General features: G+C 38.0%; 1 protein-coding gene across 4 annotated transcripts in view; it reads left to right on the forward strand.

Moving 5' to 3' along the window:
• FAM49B (family with sequence similarity 49 member B) overlaps positions 1–19,176 on the forward strand; it is an 81,789-nt gene that overhangs the window by 55,253 nt on the left and 7,360 nt on the right. For all 4 annotated transcript variants that reach the window (XM_014459677.1, XM_023757763.1, XM_006093295.3 and 1 more), the window contains 5 exons: positions 5,834–5,955; positions 8,764–8,869; positions 14,905–15,041; positions 16,056–16,133; positions 18,323–18,439. In XM_014459677.1, the coding sequence (XP_014315163.1) occupies positions 5,834–5,955; positions 8,764–8,869; positions 14,905–15,041; positions 16,056–16,133; positions 18,323–18,439 (560 nt within the window). The remainder of the gene's footprint in view (positions 1–5,833; positions 5,956–8,763; positions 8,870–14,904; positions 15,042–16,055; positions 16,134–18,322; positions 18,440–19,176) is intronic.

The raw sequence follows: 19,176 nt of genomic DNA on the forward strand, positions 1-19,176 counted from the left end.
TGTTGCATGACCTATTGTAATATGGTCTAAGGGTGGCAGGTAAGTGTCATTGACCCCATGCATGTTGAAAAGCTTTTGCTTTTTTGGCTGTCTGTCTGTATTGCTTTAGCTTGTCTGGTTGTCAAATCAAGAACAATGATATTAAATTCATGTTTTAGTGTGAATGTTGCTATTTTAACTGATCATTAGGAAATTGTTAGGAAAGGGTGAAGAGAGAGCCTTAGATTGTAAATCATGCGAATTCTTGAATACCACTAAGGTTAAAACATTTGAACAGGTATTTAAGTACTTAAACTTTAAGACCTTTTCTGGTTTTAAAAACAAAATAAATCCCTGAAAATAAATCCCCAGAGAGTCACTGCATTTTTCATCAACTTCAGTTTAGTTTATGTGATATTATGCAATTCATGCTACTTTATGAATAATTTAAATATTTTTCTTAAAACCAGGACAGTTCCTATGCACACATTAATTTATTGTTCTTCTACATTTTATGGAATAATTTATGGTCTCTGATATTTTTCTAATTTTATTACATTCCTATCAATGTTCTGTTAATAATTTGGTAGTGTGTGCAAGCTAGCGAAGAGTAGTAATGCTAATATCAGGACCATAATAAATTGTGAGTTTTTAGGGGAACGTAGTTAAATAAATATTGGTTTTCTTGACCCTTCTCAACAATTTAACAAGACTATTTTAAGTGCATGTTTAGCATGAATTTTAATCAGCTTGGGGATGTTGAGCAGATTGCTGACTTGAAGGTTATTCTTTCAGATGAGGCAACTTACATTAAAGCTGTATTTTAGTTTATTTGCATCTATTTCAAACTTGGTCTTGTATATTTTTCTGCTATTCTGTCTCCCTTTTACTCTCAAATTCCTTACATTTGCAGAATCTTGGCTCTGACACAGTCAAGATCTTGTTCAAGACTTGGCACTTGATCTTTTTATAAACCAAGCTTTAGGTTGTGGTCCAGTGAGAAGTATGAGTTTACTGTAGTGTTTAAAATATTATTTGGTCTTGGTTTCCTAATCTGGGATAGGTTTGGATTGTTACCCTTAAATTTAAATAGTTAATTTAGTGCCAGGAAAAGGTCGGAATTGCTAACAACAACAATTTCCAATCATGAAGAACTACATCTTACAGGCAACTGTAAGTTAAAGAATGATATTGTTGCCTATATCAGCCAATGTAGAACTTATTGGTATACTGTAAGTGAAATTTAGTGAAAACATTCTGTATCCTAGGCCAGAGTTTGCCTGTTATTTCTTATTCAGAGTTTGCCTGTTATTTCTTATTTAGATTTTTAAAATATGTTTTCTTTTGATTCTAACTTTTGTCTTTTATAAAAAAACTTTTATGATAAAAGTTTACCTTATGATTTGGCTACTAGAGTGACCCATGAGGTGGGTCAAAAATGGGCAACATATTTGATGTGCCAGTTCCTTATGATTACAGAGAATAAAGCCACATTCTTATTGAATAAAATATCAAGTTCTACATTTTTATTTCTAGATGAACAGTAATATTTAGGTTACCATTATAATTTAGGTTTATTTTAGACTGTAGGTACAAAATAAAGACTCTCTCTTTACTGTAAGTCATTACTCTCTTAACTTTAGCATGTGCACACACGTGCTGTTTTTCACTTCAGTTCAACATCCATTTATGCGGAGCCTCCTGCCTGCCGACAAGTAGGTGCCAGAGATACAAGCATAACTCCTGCCTTTGGAGAGTTCTCAGTCTTGTGGGATAGATAGAAATGCAAATTAATAATAATCTTTGCATAGTTTACATCCCAGGTATAGCTCAGGAAGGGATTGACTTTACCTTGCAGGGAGTAGACTTTCTGATGGTGATGTTTGAGTTGTGTTGTGGAGGTGCAATAGAACATTTCAGGCAAATTTAGTGAAGGACATTGAAGAAGGAGTATCTATAAAGGCCTTTAAGGCATGAAATGACAATCCATGTTCATTGTAACATACTGTTACCTGTTCTTGAAGTACTAGAAAGAGTGTCTCTTAAAACAAGCTATACCTATAGGATAAGATTTTATTTGAAAATCTTGATAACGATTCCATTAACATATAAGCTCCGATTTGCCCCATAAAATTTGGCAGCACTTATGGTAATGACAGCATATATAAAAAGCACTGAAATGGGGCCCGTATACTCTCTTCTTGTTCGTGGAATTATTTTATAATGACGCTGTTAAGATACTAGTCATTCTAATGACAAATCGTTAGCCAAATAACTAGTGTGTGTGTGTGTATCTCCACTCATTTGTGGTTCCTAGGAGAAGAGGGACTTTTATTTTTATGACCCTTGCCAATCTTATATAGTGCTTTGTAAATGATAGAGTTCAGTGTTTGTTAGTTACTCTTGATTCACTTATTTTCAGTTAGACCACAGTGCGAGAGTAAAAATAGGTGAATGTTTGTAAATGAGAAATAGAACCTTACTTCCTATGATTCTTTATTTTAGTGCCTTTCCATTTAATCATACATTTCCTCTAATTCTTCAGTCTTTTGTGTTACCTGTCTCCCCTCCTCCCCATCTTTTACAATTATTGATACCCACTTCTTTAGTCTAACTTTATTTTCCATTTTAACTTTTGTATATTTCCTATTGCTTTTGCTCTGTACTTTGAAATATTTTTATTCTTATGGTCTTTCCTTATTTTTTTTTCTAAAATAATACAGGATTTTATTTGTTCAAACATGAAAATGCATAATGGTGTCCTTTAACTCACGCTGGAGGCATATTTATATTTACCATCTCTGTACCTTCTCATTCATGCAACAAATATTTATTATAGAAAATCTGCTAGGTACTGAGTTTGCATACCATTCAGTGGTATGTACTGTACATTGAGCTCCCTGCCTTGATGAAATTTATGGAGTTAGAGTATAAATATTTATTGAGCGAATGAGTGAATGGATGCAAGATTAAAGCAGATAGACCCTTTATCACAGTTATCATTTTTATGTGATTTGCTTTTTATCTTTTTTGTAACTGATCTTTGCCTCTTTTTGTACCATAACAGCTTCAATTTTTAAAAAACCTTTATTGTTGAGAGTATTACAGATTTCCCCTTTCCCCCGCACAACTTCAATTTTAACACTTATTTTCAGTGACTCTTTATAGGAAAGTGGGGTGAAATTATTACAATATTTACTTTTTACCTTCAAACAGTAAGAGCAACGGAAACATGCTGTAATTGCCCTTGAACAGCTTTTAAATAAGCCTGATGAGTTTGCACTGTGCTTACTCCCAGTAGTAGATACATCCTTTTGCAATCAAATAACTATCCCTTTGTTAGCCGGCTAAGTGGCAGGTTTTTCCTTCAACTAATACAATTTTTAATTCTTTGCTCTGAAAAATCAAAGTGACAAGTCTTGGGTGCATTATATGATACCATTTTTTTGAACAAATGCTTTCTTTTATATAGCCTTTCCCCCTCCCTAGTATCTCACCTTTTGCATGACTCGCTGTCAGTAACGTAGTGCTTACCTGTCTGCTATTTTCTGTTTGTCTTCATTTCTACAGCAGTCTTCAGCAGCTTTCAAAATTATCAATGTGACTCTCCTGTGGCAGTCTAAAACTGTTCAATCAGTGTGGTGCTGGGGGCTGTCCCACCCTTAGGGGAAACTGAAGTCTTTGCCTTTGTTTTTAAGTTTCTTGTTATTTACTAAATCTTTAATAATCATGAATCACTCCCAAGGTCTATTCAAATCTACTTGATAACGTTTCTTTGTCTGTAAGTCTCACTGTCACATTTTTCTTTTAACAACTAGTCACCACACCAAAAATACATAGTAATTGCAAACTTTACAAATACCTTTTGGTCTCTAACAGTCAAAATATTGTCCTTTGTCATGAATTCCCTCTTCATGAATTTAAACTATGTGTCTCCTATTGGTGTTTGTCTGTAGTTTCACAACTCACGTGAAAAAGTATAAAGTTGGCTGTTTTTGCATGTAAAGAGTATTTTCTCTGCTGCACCTGGTGTAAGTATAAAAGTTACAAGGTGTACTTTTTAAAAGTGTGTGTCTAACCATGACTTTGGAGAACAAGGTCTGGCTAAATGTGAGAGGATATTACAGCTAAATGACAGACTGATTTTTAAAGTCATTTAGCTACAATATCAGTATTCGCTCCTAGTAATACCTGTATAGCTTTGGACACAGTTTTTAATTGGCTCCTCTTATGTAATTATTTTGTCAAATAGAATTTTCATTCAAAAAGTGCATGATCTCTGAAAAGAAATTTGAAAAATAAGGGAATAGATGTGAACACAAATTGTTAAGTTGGCTTTGCATGTAAATGTTACTGTGTTATGTTTTTGTAGTACTGTCTTAGGTATGTTGAAATTAAAATTTGGTACTGTAATTGTTGATTTAAAAAATGTGTGGTATGTTTTTGACTAGTTGGCAGGTTTAATAAGTGGGATTGAACTATGACTTGTCCCAAGCACAAAATAAAGTTACAGTAGTTAGGCATCTGGAGTTCTAGTTTCATGTGTCAACTTAGTTTCCTTAAATTTTCTAAGGAAAGGAATAAATATAGATCATTGTGTATTTGTGGGTAGGGGGTGTGGGTACAGAAAACTCTTAAGTACTAGTTTTATGTAACAGAGATCAGAAATGTTCTTAATTTATATTATAAATTAGGTAAACAAAAGAGATCAGAAATGTTCTTAATTCATATTATAAATTTGGTCTTCCTCCCCTACCCTCATAAGAGAAAATTTTAGCAGGGAGAAATCCTGCCAGCATAATTCCTCTCTAAAACATTATGGTAATCATAATGTTTATCATTTTAAGTGCTGTATGCCTTATCTGTAGTAACATGGCCTAGTTGAAAAGATACAAGAAAAATTCCGTTTCCTCACAGAGTGCCGACCCCCCCTCCCCAAGAAATGTATTAAATAAAAAAGATTTATCCTTAGGAAAAAAATGACCACGTTATTAAAAACAGAATTTCTGTTACCTCGAATCTAGCAGAGAGAAATCTAGATTTAGTCACATTAACATATGTTCTGTGGCTAACACTGCAGGTGGTGGAAATACCCATATGTTTGTGTTCGTTGTCATGCTTTTTGTAACTGTAATTCTTCATTTTTTTCTCACTCATCCTCAATGGCGGAGGAGCACAGTTTTTGCTTTAGCATTTAAAAAGTTCAGTGATAACATTGCAGCTGAAGCATCTAGCTTTCAGCGGCCCAGTGATTCTGAAGCAGTTTCATACTTTGAACTCTTCTGCGCTGAAATCTTGACCCTGTGTTCATCAGCAGAGAAGTTCATTTGGTACAGAATTTAAAGTGGTCCTAGAAAAGGGCAGCATCTAGAAAGGATTCTTTTAAAAGTTTTTATATCAATATTCAGTCATTAAAATGAACTTTATAGGAGAATAAAGTCATTTCAGTCTTAAACATAGATTAGCAAGATATAGTAGGCCTTTCATTTCTCTTGCATTAAAATAGATCATTACTCATGAATTTACAGTCATTACTGATAGTGACGACTGTAATGAAAAGGCAGTTGTTCGTGCTATCACAATTTAAATGATAATTCTCAAGTTCACTTAATATACCAAGTCATTATTTGTGTCTACAATAAATAATGTTTGGTGTTCCCTTGCTGCTTTGTGATATTTACAAACTTGAGGCTAGTTCAAGTATAGAACTATGGAAAAATTATCAATCTTTTCCAAGAAGTGCAAAGTTAAATGAATAAAATGTTAGTCATCTTTAGAAATTTGGATTTAGAGTTGTATGTGTACTAAAAAATTCATGTGACTGTGAATTTTCTTGTGCTTTCCTGCTGTTTAGATGCCCAGCCTACAGAGTCCGAGAAGGAAATTTATAATCAGGTGAATGTAGTGTTAAAAGATGCAGAAGGCATCTTGGAGGACTTGCAGTCATATAGAGGAGCTGGCCATGAAATCCGAGAGGTAAAGCACGCCCATTTTCCAGTCAATAGAATGCACTGTGTCTCGCCCTCTTTTTAATCTCTCTCGTTTTCTATACTTTAGAACTCTAGTGCATAGTAAAAATTGTATTTAAAGAAAGATCACTTGCATTATTTCAAAAGTGGTTGCACAATATAAGGGTAAAAGGAAAACAATGTTCTATAAATATGTAGTTTATGTATATTAAAGAAAATTGTGTGTTATTGGTTGCTCTCACACCTGAAATTTACTGTATCCATGGGGGGCCTACTGGTACTTTTATGGAGGGGAGGAGAGAACCCAACTTTCTTTAGCTTTTTGTTCTGTCGTCTGTTTTTCCCGCTTCTCCTAAGCTTCCCTGGGAAACGCTGAAATCATCCTTGTGGTCTGGACTCCCCAACTCTGTCTGACTTTTCCCTACAGAGCAAATGTTCAGTGTGGTCTCCCTCAACTTGCTTCTCCCGAACCTCTGACCTGATCCAGGTTTCTTCCCATTCATCTCATTCTCCATTTCTTCTGTTTAGGAGAAGCGTAGTCTCTCTCCTTACCAAAACTATGTTCTTTAACATTCTTCTCCATTTTCCTCTGGAATTTCAATTCTTTCTTCTCTTAATTCCATCTGGGTTTTTTTTGTCTTTTACTGACTTTTTCTCCTCAGCATAAACACATACTCAGCTGTCCTGTTCTACCCAAAGAAACCTCCTAGCCCAGTGGTCGGCAAACTGCGGCTCGCAAGCCACATGTGGCTCTCTGGCCCCTTGAGTATGGCTCTTCCACAAAATACCGACTTCTGCGCATGGGCCACGAAGTTTCGATCGCACTGTACGTGTGCGATCGCACGTGGTTATTTTGTGGAAAAGGCACACTCAAGGGGCCAAAGAGCCGCATGTGGCTTGCAAGCCGCAGTTTGCCGACCACAGTAGCCTCTTTTTCTCATTTAAGATACAGTCTATTAAATAAACAATGCTTATTCTCTAGGATAAACCACTAGAGATGGAGATAATGTTTTGATCTATGTGTTGACGGTTTCAATATTTTTGGAAATGAGAGTGAGAATACCTGCTCCATGACTCCCTCACATTGACACTGACCAAGCACCTTGTGCATGTTGGGCTGTGATTGGTGCTGTACTAAAACGTTCTCTAGCAGCAGTAATGCTGATGTGAAAGGAGAAGGAACCAGCATTATAAGGAGAACTATGACATGTTGTCGTGGCAGGGCAGCCATTGGTTTCAGTTCTGAATCCAGCAAGGCCAGGAAACAGTTAACTGTGCTCGGTTGTGACAGTGGGTGGCATTTGCTGGAGCATTTGATAGTATGAGAATGAGCAGATATTTGAAATACCATTTTTAGATCCTTGCAAGAAAATTTGGCTAGACTTCTCAAGAGAAGAAAGCAAATTTAAAGTTTTTATTTGTTTGCTCATTTCCTGAATAATAAATAAAATAAACAAATTTCTACTTGCTGTAAAACATTACTGAGACTGGGCTTGAGGCTAAAAGGATTTTTCATATACAGCAGGATAATATTACAGTTCCTTTGAAATATTCATATGAAATAAAGATTGTCAGATATTTTTAACATTAAAATATTTCTACATAGTCATATAAATGTAATTTACTTTGGACTCCTATAGTGTTTAAGTATCATTAAAAATTTTTTTTATGTTAAACAATCAAGGACATTTGCATATAGTGGTAAGCTTATAAAGCAAATTGCTTAAATAATATATAGCCCATTTATTTAGTTCGGAGCTAATTTATTCAGAGCTTCCTCTAAATTTACCTGGTTTCAATTTTTGTTTGTGTTCCTGTTTTTTGGTTTTGTGTAGACAGAGCTAGAGTGCTAGTGCCTTGGGAAAATCTAAACATCAGTACCTCCTGATCGTGTTTATGAGTAGCCCCCACGCCCCGCCATGGGTGTGAGTTTCAGCTTTCAGATGGTGTGTTTAGCTTGTTTGAAGATGTCAGAGAAAGCAAACCAGGTTGTTGAAAAAGATATTAAGTTTCATAAAGGGTTAAGAAAAGCATCTATATGCAAAATAAAGATGAAAATAAGAAAATACATTTCTTTGGGAAGAACCCTCTAAATTAATAAAAGATTGCCTAGTGGTTTGAAAGACTGGGCATAGAGAAAGGCTTTATATTATATTAGGGTCTCTAGATTGTGGTTTATTTCCTCCCCTTTCCGATTTGAAACTAGTTTTTACCTTCTTATTCGGGAAAACCCAAGAAAACTTGGATTCCAGAATAGTATTTTTTAGTTATAGGAAATACGTGTGACAATTTCTGAATCCCTTCTTTCAGGTTGATTTGGGTTCTTAATTTGGTAAGTCTCCTAAAGCTACTTTGGACCCTGGAATTGGAATTATTCAAAGTTTCATATCCTGTTCCACAGTTGGTATCTTATTTCATTCATTACCTAACTTTTTGGTTTCTTTTTATTTTACTAAAATAATTTTTTGAAAGAAAACTGCTAAGAAAGCCTGTCTGTGATATGCAAAACAATATAAATGGTTTCTTTTTGTGGCTCTAAAAGGTATCAAGGCATAATATATTTAACAAGCATGTATGTGTCATCCTATTTCATTATATCCATGTCCATTGCAAGGATAACTAAAAGTGTGTTATGATAGGGTTAAGTATCCAGGGAGTTGAGAAGGCCCACTCTCAGCATTCCTGGGTCCATTATTCTGTATTTTATAGATTGTACCAGGGTTTCCAACATTTGCTAAGACATATATTTTAATGTAAAAAGAATGCTGCTGTGACTTTTAGAACTCAACTTTTTTTTTCCCTTTGGATTTTGAAGGCCATCCAGCATCCAGCAGATGAGAAGTTACAAGAGAAGGCATGGGGTGCTGTTGTCCCACTAGTAGGCAAATTAAAGAAATTTTATGAATTTTCTCAGAGGTTAGGTAAGTTGAAAGTTTTGTAATTATGACTTCCCTAGTGAAAAATACGTTTATTGATGCCACCAGAAGTAATTTAGAGTATTTTATGTTCACATTGCTATATTAATGTGCTACATATGTGAAGCAAGTTTGTTAGACTGTAGGATATTACAGAATAAACCTACGTCTTTATTTAGACTGTTGTCTTCGACACGTTATTCCATAAGGAAAGCTCTGATTTCAATGCAGTATAAAGGGTACTAGCGAGAGAAACCTCTTGGTAGAAGTTCTCTCCAGCAAACCCTCTCCCACATGCAGGAACTAATAGGCTCTGGAATATTTAAATTTTGATGTTCTTAAAATCATTGCTGATTAGGATCAGTTAGTTCATGTATCTAAAACTACAAGTTGAGCACTAGGGAGCCAATGGGAAAAGCTACTGTGAGATCTGAATTGTGCCTTCACTACAACCAGTGAACACAGTTGGAATTCCCTTCCTTGGAGAAGTGGCCAAAGTAAGATGTAGACATCGAGCTGCGGGTGTAATTTGAAAGCCGTACCTTGGAAGGGCTTTCTGTGTGAAATTGTGGCCATACGGGAGGAGCAGGATAGGTATGTCTGAAATTTGAAAAACTTAAATTGAAGTTCTTGACACATGTTTTATATAGTTTTGAGTTTTGAATCTCATAAACATGTTATGTATTTTAAATGAATGCGTGCAATTTGGTAAGAAACCGTGCTTTAAGATAGGAATCAACCTGGGGGCTCAGGAGCTAAGTTTAGGCCTGAGATGTGATTTCTTTGGGCCATAGTTTAAAAAAATTCCTCATCAGATGCCAGGTTTAAAAGTGGTAACTGTTTGTATTTTGTTGTTAAGTCTCCAGTTGTTTAATAAAATCAGTAGCGTAGGCACCAGTTGGTCAGCTGATCTGCATTCAGTTGGCCGGAGCTAAGTGACAAGCATCTCTGTTTATTACGTAGAGCATGTGCTTTCTAGTTTAGTAGGTTCCCATGGCTTCCTAGTTTTTATATCTTGCTTTTCATATTCTTTTATATTAGCTACTTGGCCATTTGTGTTTGTAACTTTTCCTTTAAAGTGGAAGTTCTTTTTTTTAAAAAAAAACCCTATGTTTTTAAAAAAATAAGAGAATTGCTATTTTTCTTAGATACAGTATGCACTGTTAAATGTGAAGACAAGTAATAGCTAAGATAGAAGTATTTGGTAAATTATCCTTTTCTTACTAAAGATAAGAATTGTAATTTATTTTCCCAAGCATAGCAGTCAGCTCTTTCACGCTATTTGCCTTTCAGTCAAATATCTACATAGTCTGTAGCTTGGTAGCTTCAGACCACTGGCCTTGGTCTTGTAATCGTGGTGGTCATGACTCCTTCATATTTAGAGAGTTTTCTGTGCTGCTGGTTTCTGGCTGCATTTATAGTTGAATTGCTTTAGATGGTGCACTCGTCTTACTAAGGCTCATTCTAGTCTCAGCATTTACCAACCAAAAAAGAATAATTATAAAATAGGCCAAACCAGTCAGGCTTGCATGTTTTCTTATGTTTTATCTACTGGAATTGAATCGGGCTCCTGGTATGGGTTCATCATGGGTGCTGTGTTCCATTTCAGCAGAGGCATGTGGTAACACAGGTAATAAATAACAAAGAGCATCAGTTTCCATGCTGTCACCTGGAAGCCTTGAGCCTTCATCATGGTACTCTGGGGGCCTCTGTAAAGTTAAGAGCAAAGTATGCATTTAAGATCTGATGGCTTACTCCTCATGTCTTGTCCAGTAACCTGACTAGTAATGTTTCCAGTTTTCTTGCTTACAGGATGCATATCTTTGCTTGCCTGTGATAGCAACTCAATGTTTGTTGAATGAATGATGCATTAATGAATATACATAACTGCTATATCAAATGGATGTTGGGTATTTAGGAGAAGCAATAAATGGATTTTAGGCTTTGGTGGCATAATGGCCTATGTTTGAATTCTGGTTTGTTAGCTGTGTGGTCTTGGCCACATCACTTAAATTCTCTGAACTTTAGTATCCTGTCTGGCCCTCCAGTCTGTTGAGTCTTCTGCTTTATGTCCACTAAACCTCTCTAGTCTCTTCTCTTCCTGCCTCACTGTTGAGCCATAGATGAGGATATACAGCACAGACAACACACAGAGTACCACACAAGCATCAAATGAGCATGGTCCTTCAGCATCCTGCAATCTCAAGGAGAGGATGGCTTGGCCTGTGTACTGCAGATATACCACGGGTGCATTCCAGAAGAGGGACCTTGATCCCTTGTGGCTTATTTATGGAGGGACAGGGAAGGGGTCACTGAATAATTTGGAAGATACTGAGCTTTGTCCATAGCCCTTACCCTTGCTGGCCTGGGAAACACCCTGTTTTTGGTTGTTGGTCTCAGGCCTTCCTGGTTGAGACATAACCTGAGGGAGGTTACCTGATCAGACAGTAGACAAACTGTGTTGTCTCTCCTCAGTCTTCCTCCTGTTCCAGGGACTTATTACAGGGACCACCTCCAAGGGTCATAATGAGTGAGTTTATGCACCACGTTGAGTCCTTGTCACTGGGCTAAATTTACCAAAATCTATTAAAAGGTCCCAAAGTGCCCACAATAATTATGGTCATGTCTCTTGGCTGTTTGTCTTAAATCCCCCACAGACCACATCCTTTGGGTTCTCTTCTGAGGATTCAGTGACTGGTCTTTGATAGTAGGTGGATGGCAGTTGGTGAGATTAAATGGCTCTTGTCTCTCAAGGGGAACTTTCTGCAGGGGCCTCCCTTTCTTGGTCCTGAGCTTCAGCCATTCATAGAAGTTCTCAAGTTCATTGTCCATCCCAACTCAGCCATGTGACTTGATTCCACCGCTAGGGGGCAATGTCTCCTGTCTACCAGAGTGGTAGAGTGCTTTGAATGCTGAAATTAACCCCGAGACTTTATAAAATCTAGTAAATGCAATTTTTTTTTGGTAACAGTCCAGTTTTTTTATAATGTTGGTGGGTGTGTTTTCTTAAGTGGTTTTTCCTGCTCTCATCTCTCTCAAACTTTGCTTTCTACTTACATTAATGTTGGCACACAGAATGAATCTTGGGAGAAATAAACCATTTTTCAGAGTAGCCAAAAAACGTATTCCTCTTAATTGATTTTTCACATCCACGTTTCAGCTCTATGAGCCAGCCATAGGCCTACAATCCATTCTCCAGACTGCAGGTGAGGTGGAGAATTTAAATGCTAACCTGTAATGCCCCTGCTTACTTAGTTTATCCAGGGATATCAGGATGACAAGGCCAGGATGCTTCATATGGCACACACTTTATGTGCATACAAGAGGCCTGGTGCACAAATTTGTGCACATTGAAAGGAAATTAATTAGAAGAAATGTTTTAATATCACTATTCGCCCGTTCTCTATAATAGAAGGGTCAACCAAATTCACGGTCAACAATGACAGATGGAAACACACATGTGGGATTGGCGCCAGCGAGAGCTTTATATATATAGATAAACTTGCTTAATTAGACCTACTTTCTGATTTAGCTAAACTTTTTCTAGCCCAGTGAAGCATCCCAACTTCTCTTTCAGGTAATTGTCAGCAACACAGCAGTAAATATCAACATGAAGCAGATTATTATTATAGATCATGCAGGGAGAACAAAGGGTGAAATATTTTTTTTAAATATATTTTATTGATTTTTTACAGAGAGGAAGGGAGAGAGATAGAGAGTTAGAAACATCGATGAGAGAGAAACATCGATCAGCTGCCTCCTGCACATCTCCTACTGGGGATGTGCCCGCAACTCAGGTACATGCCCTTGACCGGAATCGAACCTGGGACCTTTCAGTCCGCAGGCCGACGCTCTATCCACTGAGCCAAACCGGTTTCGGCAAGGGTGAAATATTTAACTATAGCAGTGTTTGACTGTATTCTGCGCAGTGAGAAAACCTGAAGTCATTTTCAAGTTCCACCATTTCTTCTTTTCAGTCGGGTCAAGTTTCCAAACTTTCTAAATCTCCGTTTTCCAGCTAATGAAAATAAAATAGGATTCTACGGAGTCTCCTATCTACCTATTCCAGGAATTCTGTGAAGATCAAATGAGATGAGGCACGGGAAAACGCTTCACAGACATTTGGTTAAAGTGTGAAATGTTTCCACCTGGCTATAAAGCAAGTCATGTTCCTGGGCTGAAGAAACTGCAAGGAGGCTAGTTGCTAGGGAGAGGAAGCCGAGCATTGCTATGTGACGTCATTAACAGGCACCCACAGCGACTGTTTCTGGGCTGGGACTGGGCTATGGGCCGCATTTTGTGCTATGGGGTCTCAGCAGGATTGGCTGCAATTTGGTGGGGTGTCACTCCAGGGTGGTGGTGGGGCCTGTGTCCCACTTGGGGGAAGCCAAGTGTTGCTTTGTCGGCGCCAGGTCCATGGTGCTGTTTCTTTTAAATGGCCAGTGCATGTCACAGTAGCTCCTGCGTTGAGCGTCTACCCCGTGGTGGTCAATGCATATCATAGCGATAGCGGATGGTTGGAGGGACACTTCGCATATTGGCCTTTTATAGAGAGAGAGAGAGAGAGATTGTTTTAATCTCCACGCGCTCCATCCACTGGTATTGGTATTGCAATGTGAGTACTATTTCATGCTCTGGTCCCGGCCCTGTTTGTATGCACACTCTTCCTCATCCTTAGTGCACAATCCATTCTCAACTCAGATGTCACTTACTCAGGGAGGTCTTTTTCTGAACTTCAACTAGGTGAGGTCCTATTTTTATACCTTTTCATTATACCGTGTATTTCTTCTTAACACACATCACAAATGTAATAATTTCTCTTTCTTCTCTATATATTCCGGCTCCATGTGGCCATAGGGAGCTGACTACCTTCATCCCTGTTTCTCCAGTGCCTGGCACATAGTAGACAGTCAATATGGTTTTTTTGACTTATTATAAAAAGGATACTATCTACCATTTGGAGTTATTGTGTGGATGACAGATAATGTCTATAGTATCTAGCCCAGTATCTGGCACATAATAGATACATAAGAAGTATGTACGATTGGTAGTAATCAGATTAATATTTTATGAGGTTACAGATGGCTAGGTAGAATGCTGCTTTATTTGAGAGACAGCTTAATGTGGTAGAAAGAATAGGGCTGTAAAGTCAGAAACACCTTCTAGCTACAATTTTGGGCTCTAATCTCTTTGAAACGCAGTTTATCCACGTGATACCCATGTCAGAATTGATGCTGAAAGTTAAACGAGAATGGGTTAAGCTCACAGGATGGGTGTTGGTATACCATTAAGTCTTCATGAATAGTAGAACTGGTATTTTTTTAAGTTAAGGGTTGATGATCTAACATAAATTTATTATCATTAAGAAATATTTGTTTATTGACCTGACATTTATTCATTAATTTCCGATCATAATCTGACTCTAAGCTGTTTTTTTTTTCAGAATAGAATCCAGCATTGTTTTTTGATTCTGTAATCTAAATTAGTGTGATTTCTATCACTTTTTTTGAATGAACTATTTACATTTTTAAACACAGTATTTATTAACTTGGCATTCCAAAAGTAGCACTTATTTTAAAAGGACCATTTTTCTTAAACTCAGCTAATTATTAAATCAAAGATTTTGTTTCCTTTAGTAACTGAAAGAAAGCAGTTTCTGTTCATAAATAAGCAGCAAATTCAAAGTATGAGAAGTTGGTCCTTCGTTCATAGCCATGGACAGATTTGACCATGTGGACACAAGGCCACTGTAGAAGTTACTTAGATTGGTAAATGTAGTGTAAAGGGTGCTCTCTGATCCTGGTATTCAGATTACATTTTGCATTACTTTGAATTTGAGTTTATAGATTACAAAACTGAATTAGTCTCTCTAAGGTTTTTATTCTATTAAATAATATCAATTTGCGTGATTGTATTTAGATGATCTGGATTTTAAAGAGAACTTAATTTCATGGGATTTGAAATCACAACATTTATAAATTGTTCACTTTCTAATTAACAAATATCACCAGATACAAACAACATTTAAATCTTTTCTTTAGAAGCAGCATTAAGAGGTCTTCTGGGAGCCTTGACAAGTACCCCATACTCTCCCACCCAGCACCTAGAGCGAGAGCAGGCTCTCGCTAAGCAGTTTGCAGAAATCCTTCATTTCACACTCCGGTTTGATGAACTCAAGGTAGGATTACTGCTGGCCTTGACTATATGAAAGCATGAGTCCTGCAAAGAGCATCAGGAGGGACGCCTGGAGAACTAGCTAAAATGTGCTTAAGTGATGTCTAATGTCCTTAGCAAAAATGGAAAACTGGATATAAAAATTATGGCATGTCTTTTGATACATGCATAGCACATTACCCAGTATTCAGCCTTCATTTAACTTCATTTTAAAAAGATCTTTGAAAGAATATTGACCTTTTCTGATATATTTTTTTCCTTTCTGCTCACCCAGTTTATCTCAATTTTCTTTTATGTAAAAATGTTCAGGTATTTCCAACCCCTTCAATTTACCTGTCTATATACCTACCTACCTACCTGTCTGCTACCTCCTACTGTTGGAGGAGTGTGAGTAGAAACAAGCATTAGCTCTCCCAGCAGGAGACTGACTTCCACGTTGGGCCCTGCACAGTAGCCAGCTGGGAGCAGGCCCTTTGTCTTCTCAGAGTCTCGGATACCTTGCCTGGAAAATGGAAGAGCAGGATTTCTAACTTCAGCGTTTTATGATGAAATCTTAGACAACTGTTCTCTTTTATTAACACTCGGAGCACAGATGATTTACATACAAAATGTTAGTCAGTCTGGAGATTGTCCTGTTGACCATGTATGCATACTTCTGGTGTAATTCCAAAGCACGTGCCTGCAGAGTTTTTCTTGTTTTCGTCTTTTGGTAATACTATGTTTTGGCAAACCACCTTTTAGTATATTACGTGAAATTATTGAGAAAAAGAAGGGAAACTTATTGACCATGACTAAAAAACAATCTGTACATTTTATATGTTCATTGGGGACCAACTGCATTGTGAACATGATTTATGTGCAAAAAAGCCATCTTGGTGATACCAGTTTTATTTGTTAAAATGTTATTACAAATTGGGAATGCTACTTCATTAGTTAAAACTGTATTTAGTAGATTTTCACTTAATTTTTTCAGTGTCATTTAGTACCTACTTTTTTCTTTCACAACTGTCTTCTTTAGATGACAAATCCTGCCATACAGAATGATTTCAGCTATTATAGAAGAACATTGAGTCGTATGCGGATTAATAACGTTCCAGTAAGTTAACACATTGAATTAGGGGTGGTAATAATAACTCATTTCTCAGTTCAAGTTCTTTTATTTGTTCATTTGCTCATTCATTCTGATAAAATTAAAGCCAGTAAGTAATCTGTGGGCAACCACAGGTGTGGGAAGAAAGAGCAAAATGTAGGAAACCATATGGTATTGAACAACCCCCCCCCCCCCCACACACACACACACAATAAAATTATTTTTTGTCTGTGTGACATTAATACCGGATTTCTCTATGTAGTCTCATTTTAATGACATAATTTGTGAATTGGTGCTTTTGAGTTTGTCCCCATATTCATCGAATGGAATACTCCGAGGAGGAACCAGCCCTGGGAGGGGAGTAGTACTGATGCTGGCAGAGGGGAGAGCGTGGCCTTGGAGTCATGGGCTCTGCGTCTGGCTGGCTGAGGGAGTGGCTTCTGCGCCTGCTCCTGCCTAGCAGAGCACCGCTTCTGCCTTCTTCAGGCTTGTGAGCCTCTGGACTCCTCCTCCTCTTAGCGGTTTCATACCCTTTCTACCGCCAAGGAGTCAGATGTCTGTCATTTGTAAAACCTTAAATTTGAAGAAATATCTTTTTCTCGGTATGTTGAGGGCCTACCTTGTGTGGAAAAGAGAGAAATTTCTAGGATCAGCCCTAGCCTCTAGTACAGTGGTTCTCAACCTTCTGGCCCTTTAAATACAGTTCCTCATGTTGTGACCCAATCATAAAATTATTTTCATCGCTACTTCATAACTGTAATGTTGCTACTGTTATGCATCGTAATGTAAATATCTGATATGCAGGATGGCCTTAGGCGACCCCTGTGAAAGGGTCGTTTGACCGCCAAAGGGGTCGCAACCCACAGGTTGAGAACCGCTGCTCTAGTAGATGGTTTAATAAAGAAATACTACATAAATATGTAAAGATGCTGAGTGGCATCAGAGGTTAAAAAATACCAAAGGACACCATTCTTTTTTTTTTTCCTTTTTCATTGAATGAGTGTTTTATGAGGTGGTTGCTCCTAAGACAGGTCCTGGGTTGGGGGAAGATCTCTTTTCCAAGAAGCAGCTGTGCCTTTGCATCAGTTAGATTGTGCATAGCCCAGTTCCTGCTGTGAGACCACCGTATCACCTGCAAATAAAGTAAAAGCAAAACACTCAGTGCTCTGTGAGAGCCATCCCTCAAGGCCAGAGACATCAGTCACCTTTCACTGTCTTTTGCCGTCAGTAGTTATAAGTCAGCCTGGTCCTTGTCGAGTGAAGCATCTCTCCAAGCGCTTCCCAGTGTCATCTGGTAACTCTGCATCCCAGGTGAAAGCCCCCTCGCACTCTCCTTTGAGCAGTCATTCTGATGCCGGAGAGCTCATTGTCTGACCTGCAGTCTTTATTTTATGGTGTACTCTGCCCACGGTCATCAGTTAGCTTTCTTTAGAACACCGATGTTGTCATTCCTTTTCTCTGACGCTTTACATGGTTCACCGTCACAGATAAGATGTTAGGCAGCATTTAAGGCCCTCTATGTCCCACCCCACTTTCCTTCCCAGCCTGTCTTCAACTAGTTGCTGCCTCTTAGTACCCTGAACGCATTCAGTTACGTGGAAATACACTTGCATCGACTGGGTGAACCTGCCCAGCATCGTCTACCAACGCCCAACCCTTCTATGAGTCCATTTTAGTTTCTTCTGGTCTAACTTAGTCTCTCTCACCCTCCATGCTATTGTGGATACTTGTGTGTTCCCAATGGGGTCAGGGTGCGATGTCATAGTCACCTTCCTGTCTTCCATCGAATGTAGAGTAATCCCTTGTACCCAGAAGGCAGCCTGTCAGTATCTTATTTCACTGCTTAATATCATTTAAAATACAGGGTGGGGCAAAGTAGATTTACATTTGTGATTATGCAAAAAGAGCTTATTTTTGTATTATTCTTAGTGTATTTTTTCTCATAAGAACAACTGTAAACCTACTTTTGTCCCACTCTGTATTTTTTAAAGAGGTTATTTTAAAAAAAATTCTTGTTGTCATTTTTAAATCTTTATTTTTGAAGACTACTTGAAAGTCTAAAATATAGTTTAAGAGTATTTATTAAACTAATTTAGCAAGCATGAATGAGACAACACTGCCTCAGTCCTTGTACAAATGAGACCCTATGTAATCATCTCTGAGCTGATGGTCAGGTGCTCTTATTTTCCATGCAGGCAGAAGGAGAAAATGAAGTAAATAATGAACTGGCAAATCGAATGTCTTTGTTTTATGCCGAGGCAACCCCGATGCTGAAAACCTTAAGTGATGCCACAACAAAATTTGTATCAGAGGTAAGCATTGCCTGGAATTTCTCTGTGGTGCTCCTCTGCCTGTCTGCGGACATGATGGTCCCAGCACGTCCCGAGACTCTGAATACCAGCTCTAAGCTGGGAGACTCCCAGATATGTGCACTGAGTGCTGCCCCCTTCCCCGAGGCCCACATGTGCACAAGGACCCACCTGTTTGCAGCCTCCCTCTGGGTGTATGGTTGACACCCCAGTGGTATTGTGACCAAACCAAAGTCTTGATTTTCCCCCAACCCTGCCCTTGGCCCAGTCTCTCCTGTCTCAATTAAGAGTACCACTGTAGCCCAGCTGGTGTTGCTCAGTGGCTGAGGGTCGATCCACGCACCAAGAGATCAGTGGTTCGATTCCCGATCAGGGCACATGCCCAGGTTGAGGGCTTGATTCCTGTTAGAGGGTGTGCAGGAGGCAGCTGATCGATGTTGATTTTCTCCCATTGATGTTTCTTCCTCTCCCTTCTCTCTCTAAAATCAATAAAAACACTTTTTTTTTTTTTTAAAAAAAAGAGTACCACTGTAAAAGCAGATCTTGTTTTATTATGCGTTACTTTACTGCACTTCACAAATGTTGCATTCTTTACAAATTGATGGCAAGACCTCCCACCAGTCAAAAGAGTATGGCTCGCTTTATTGTGGTTGTCTGGAACCGAACCCGCAGTATCTCTGAGGTCCTATACAAATAACTATGGCTTATTATCCTAAATTCCTTTCTTTATTTTATCCCCT

The sequence above is a fragment of the Myotis lucifugus genome, unplaced genomic scaffold (genome assembly GCF_000147115.1).
Source record: "Myotis lucifugus unplaced genomic scaffold, Myoluc2.0 scaffold_113, whole genome shotgun sequence".
In the NCBI taxonomy this organism is placed as follows: domain Eukaryota; kingdom Metazoa; phylum Chordata; class Mammalia; order Chiroptera; family Vespertilionidae; genus Myotis; species Myotis lucifugus.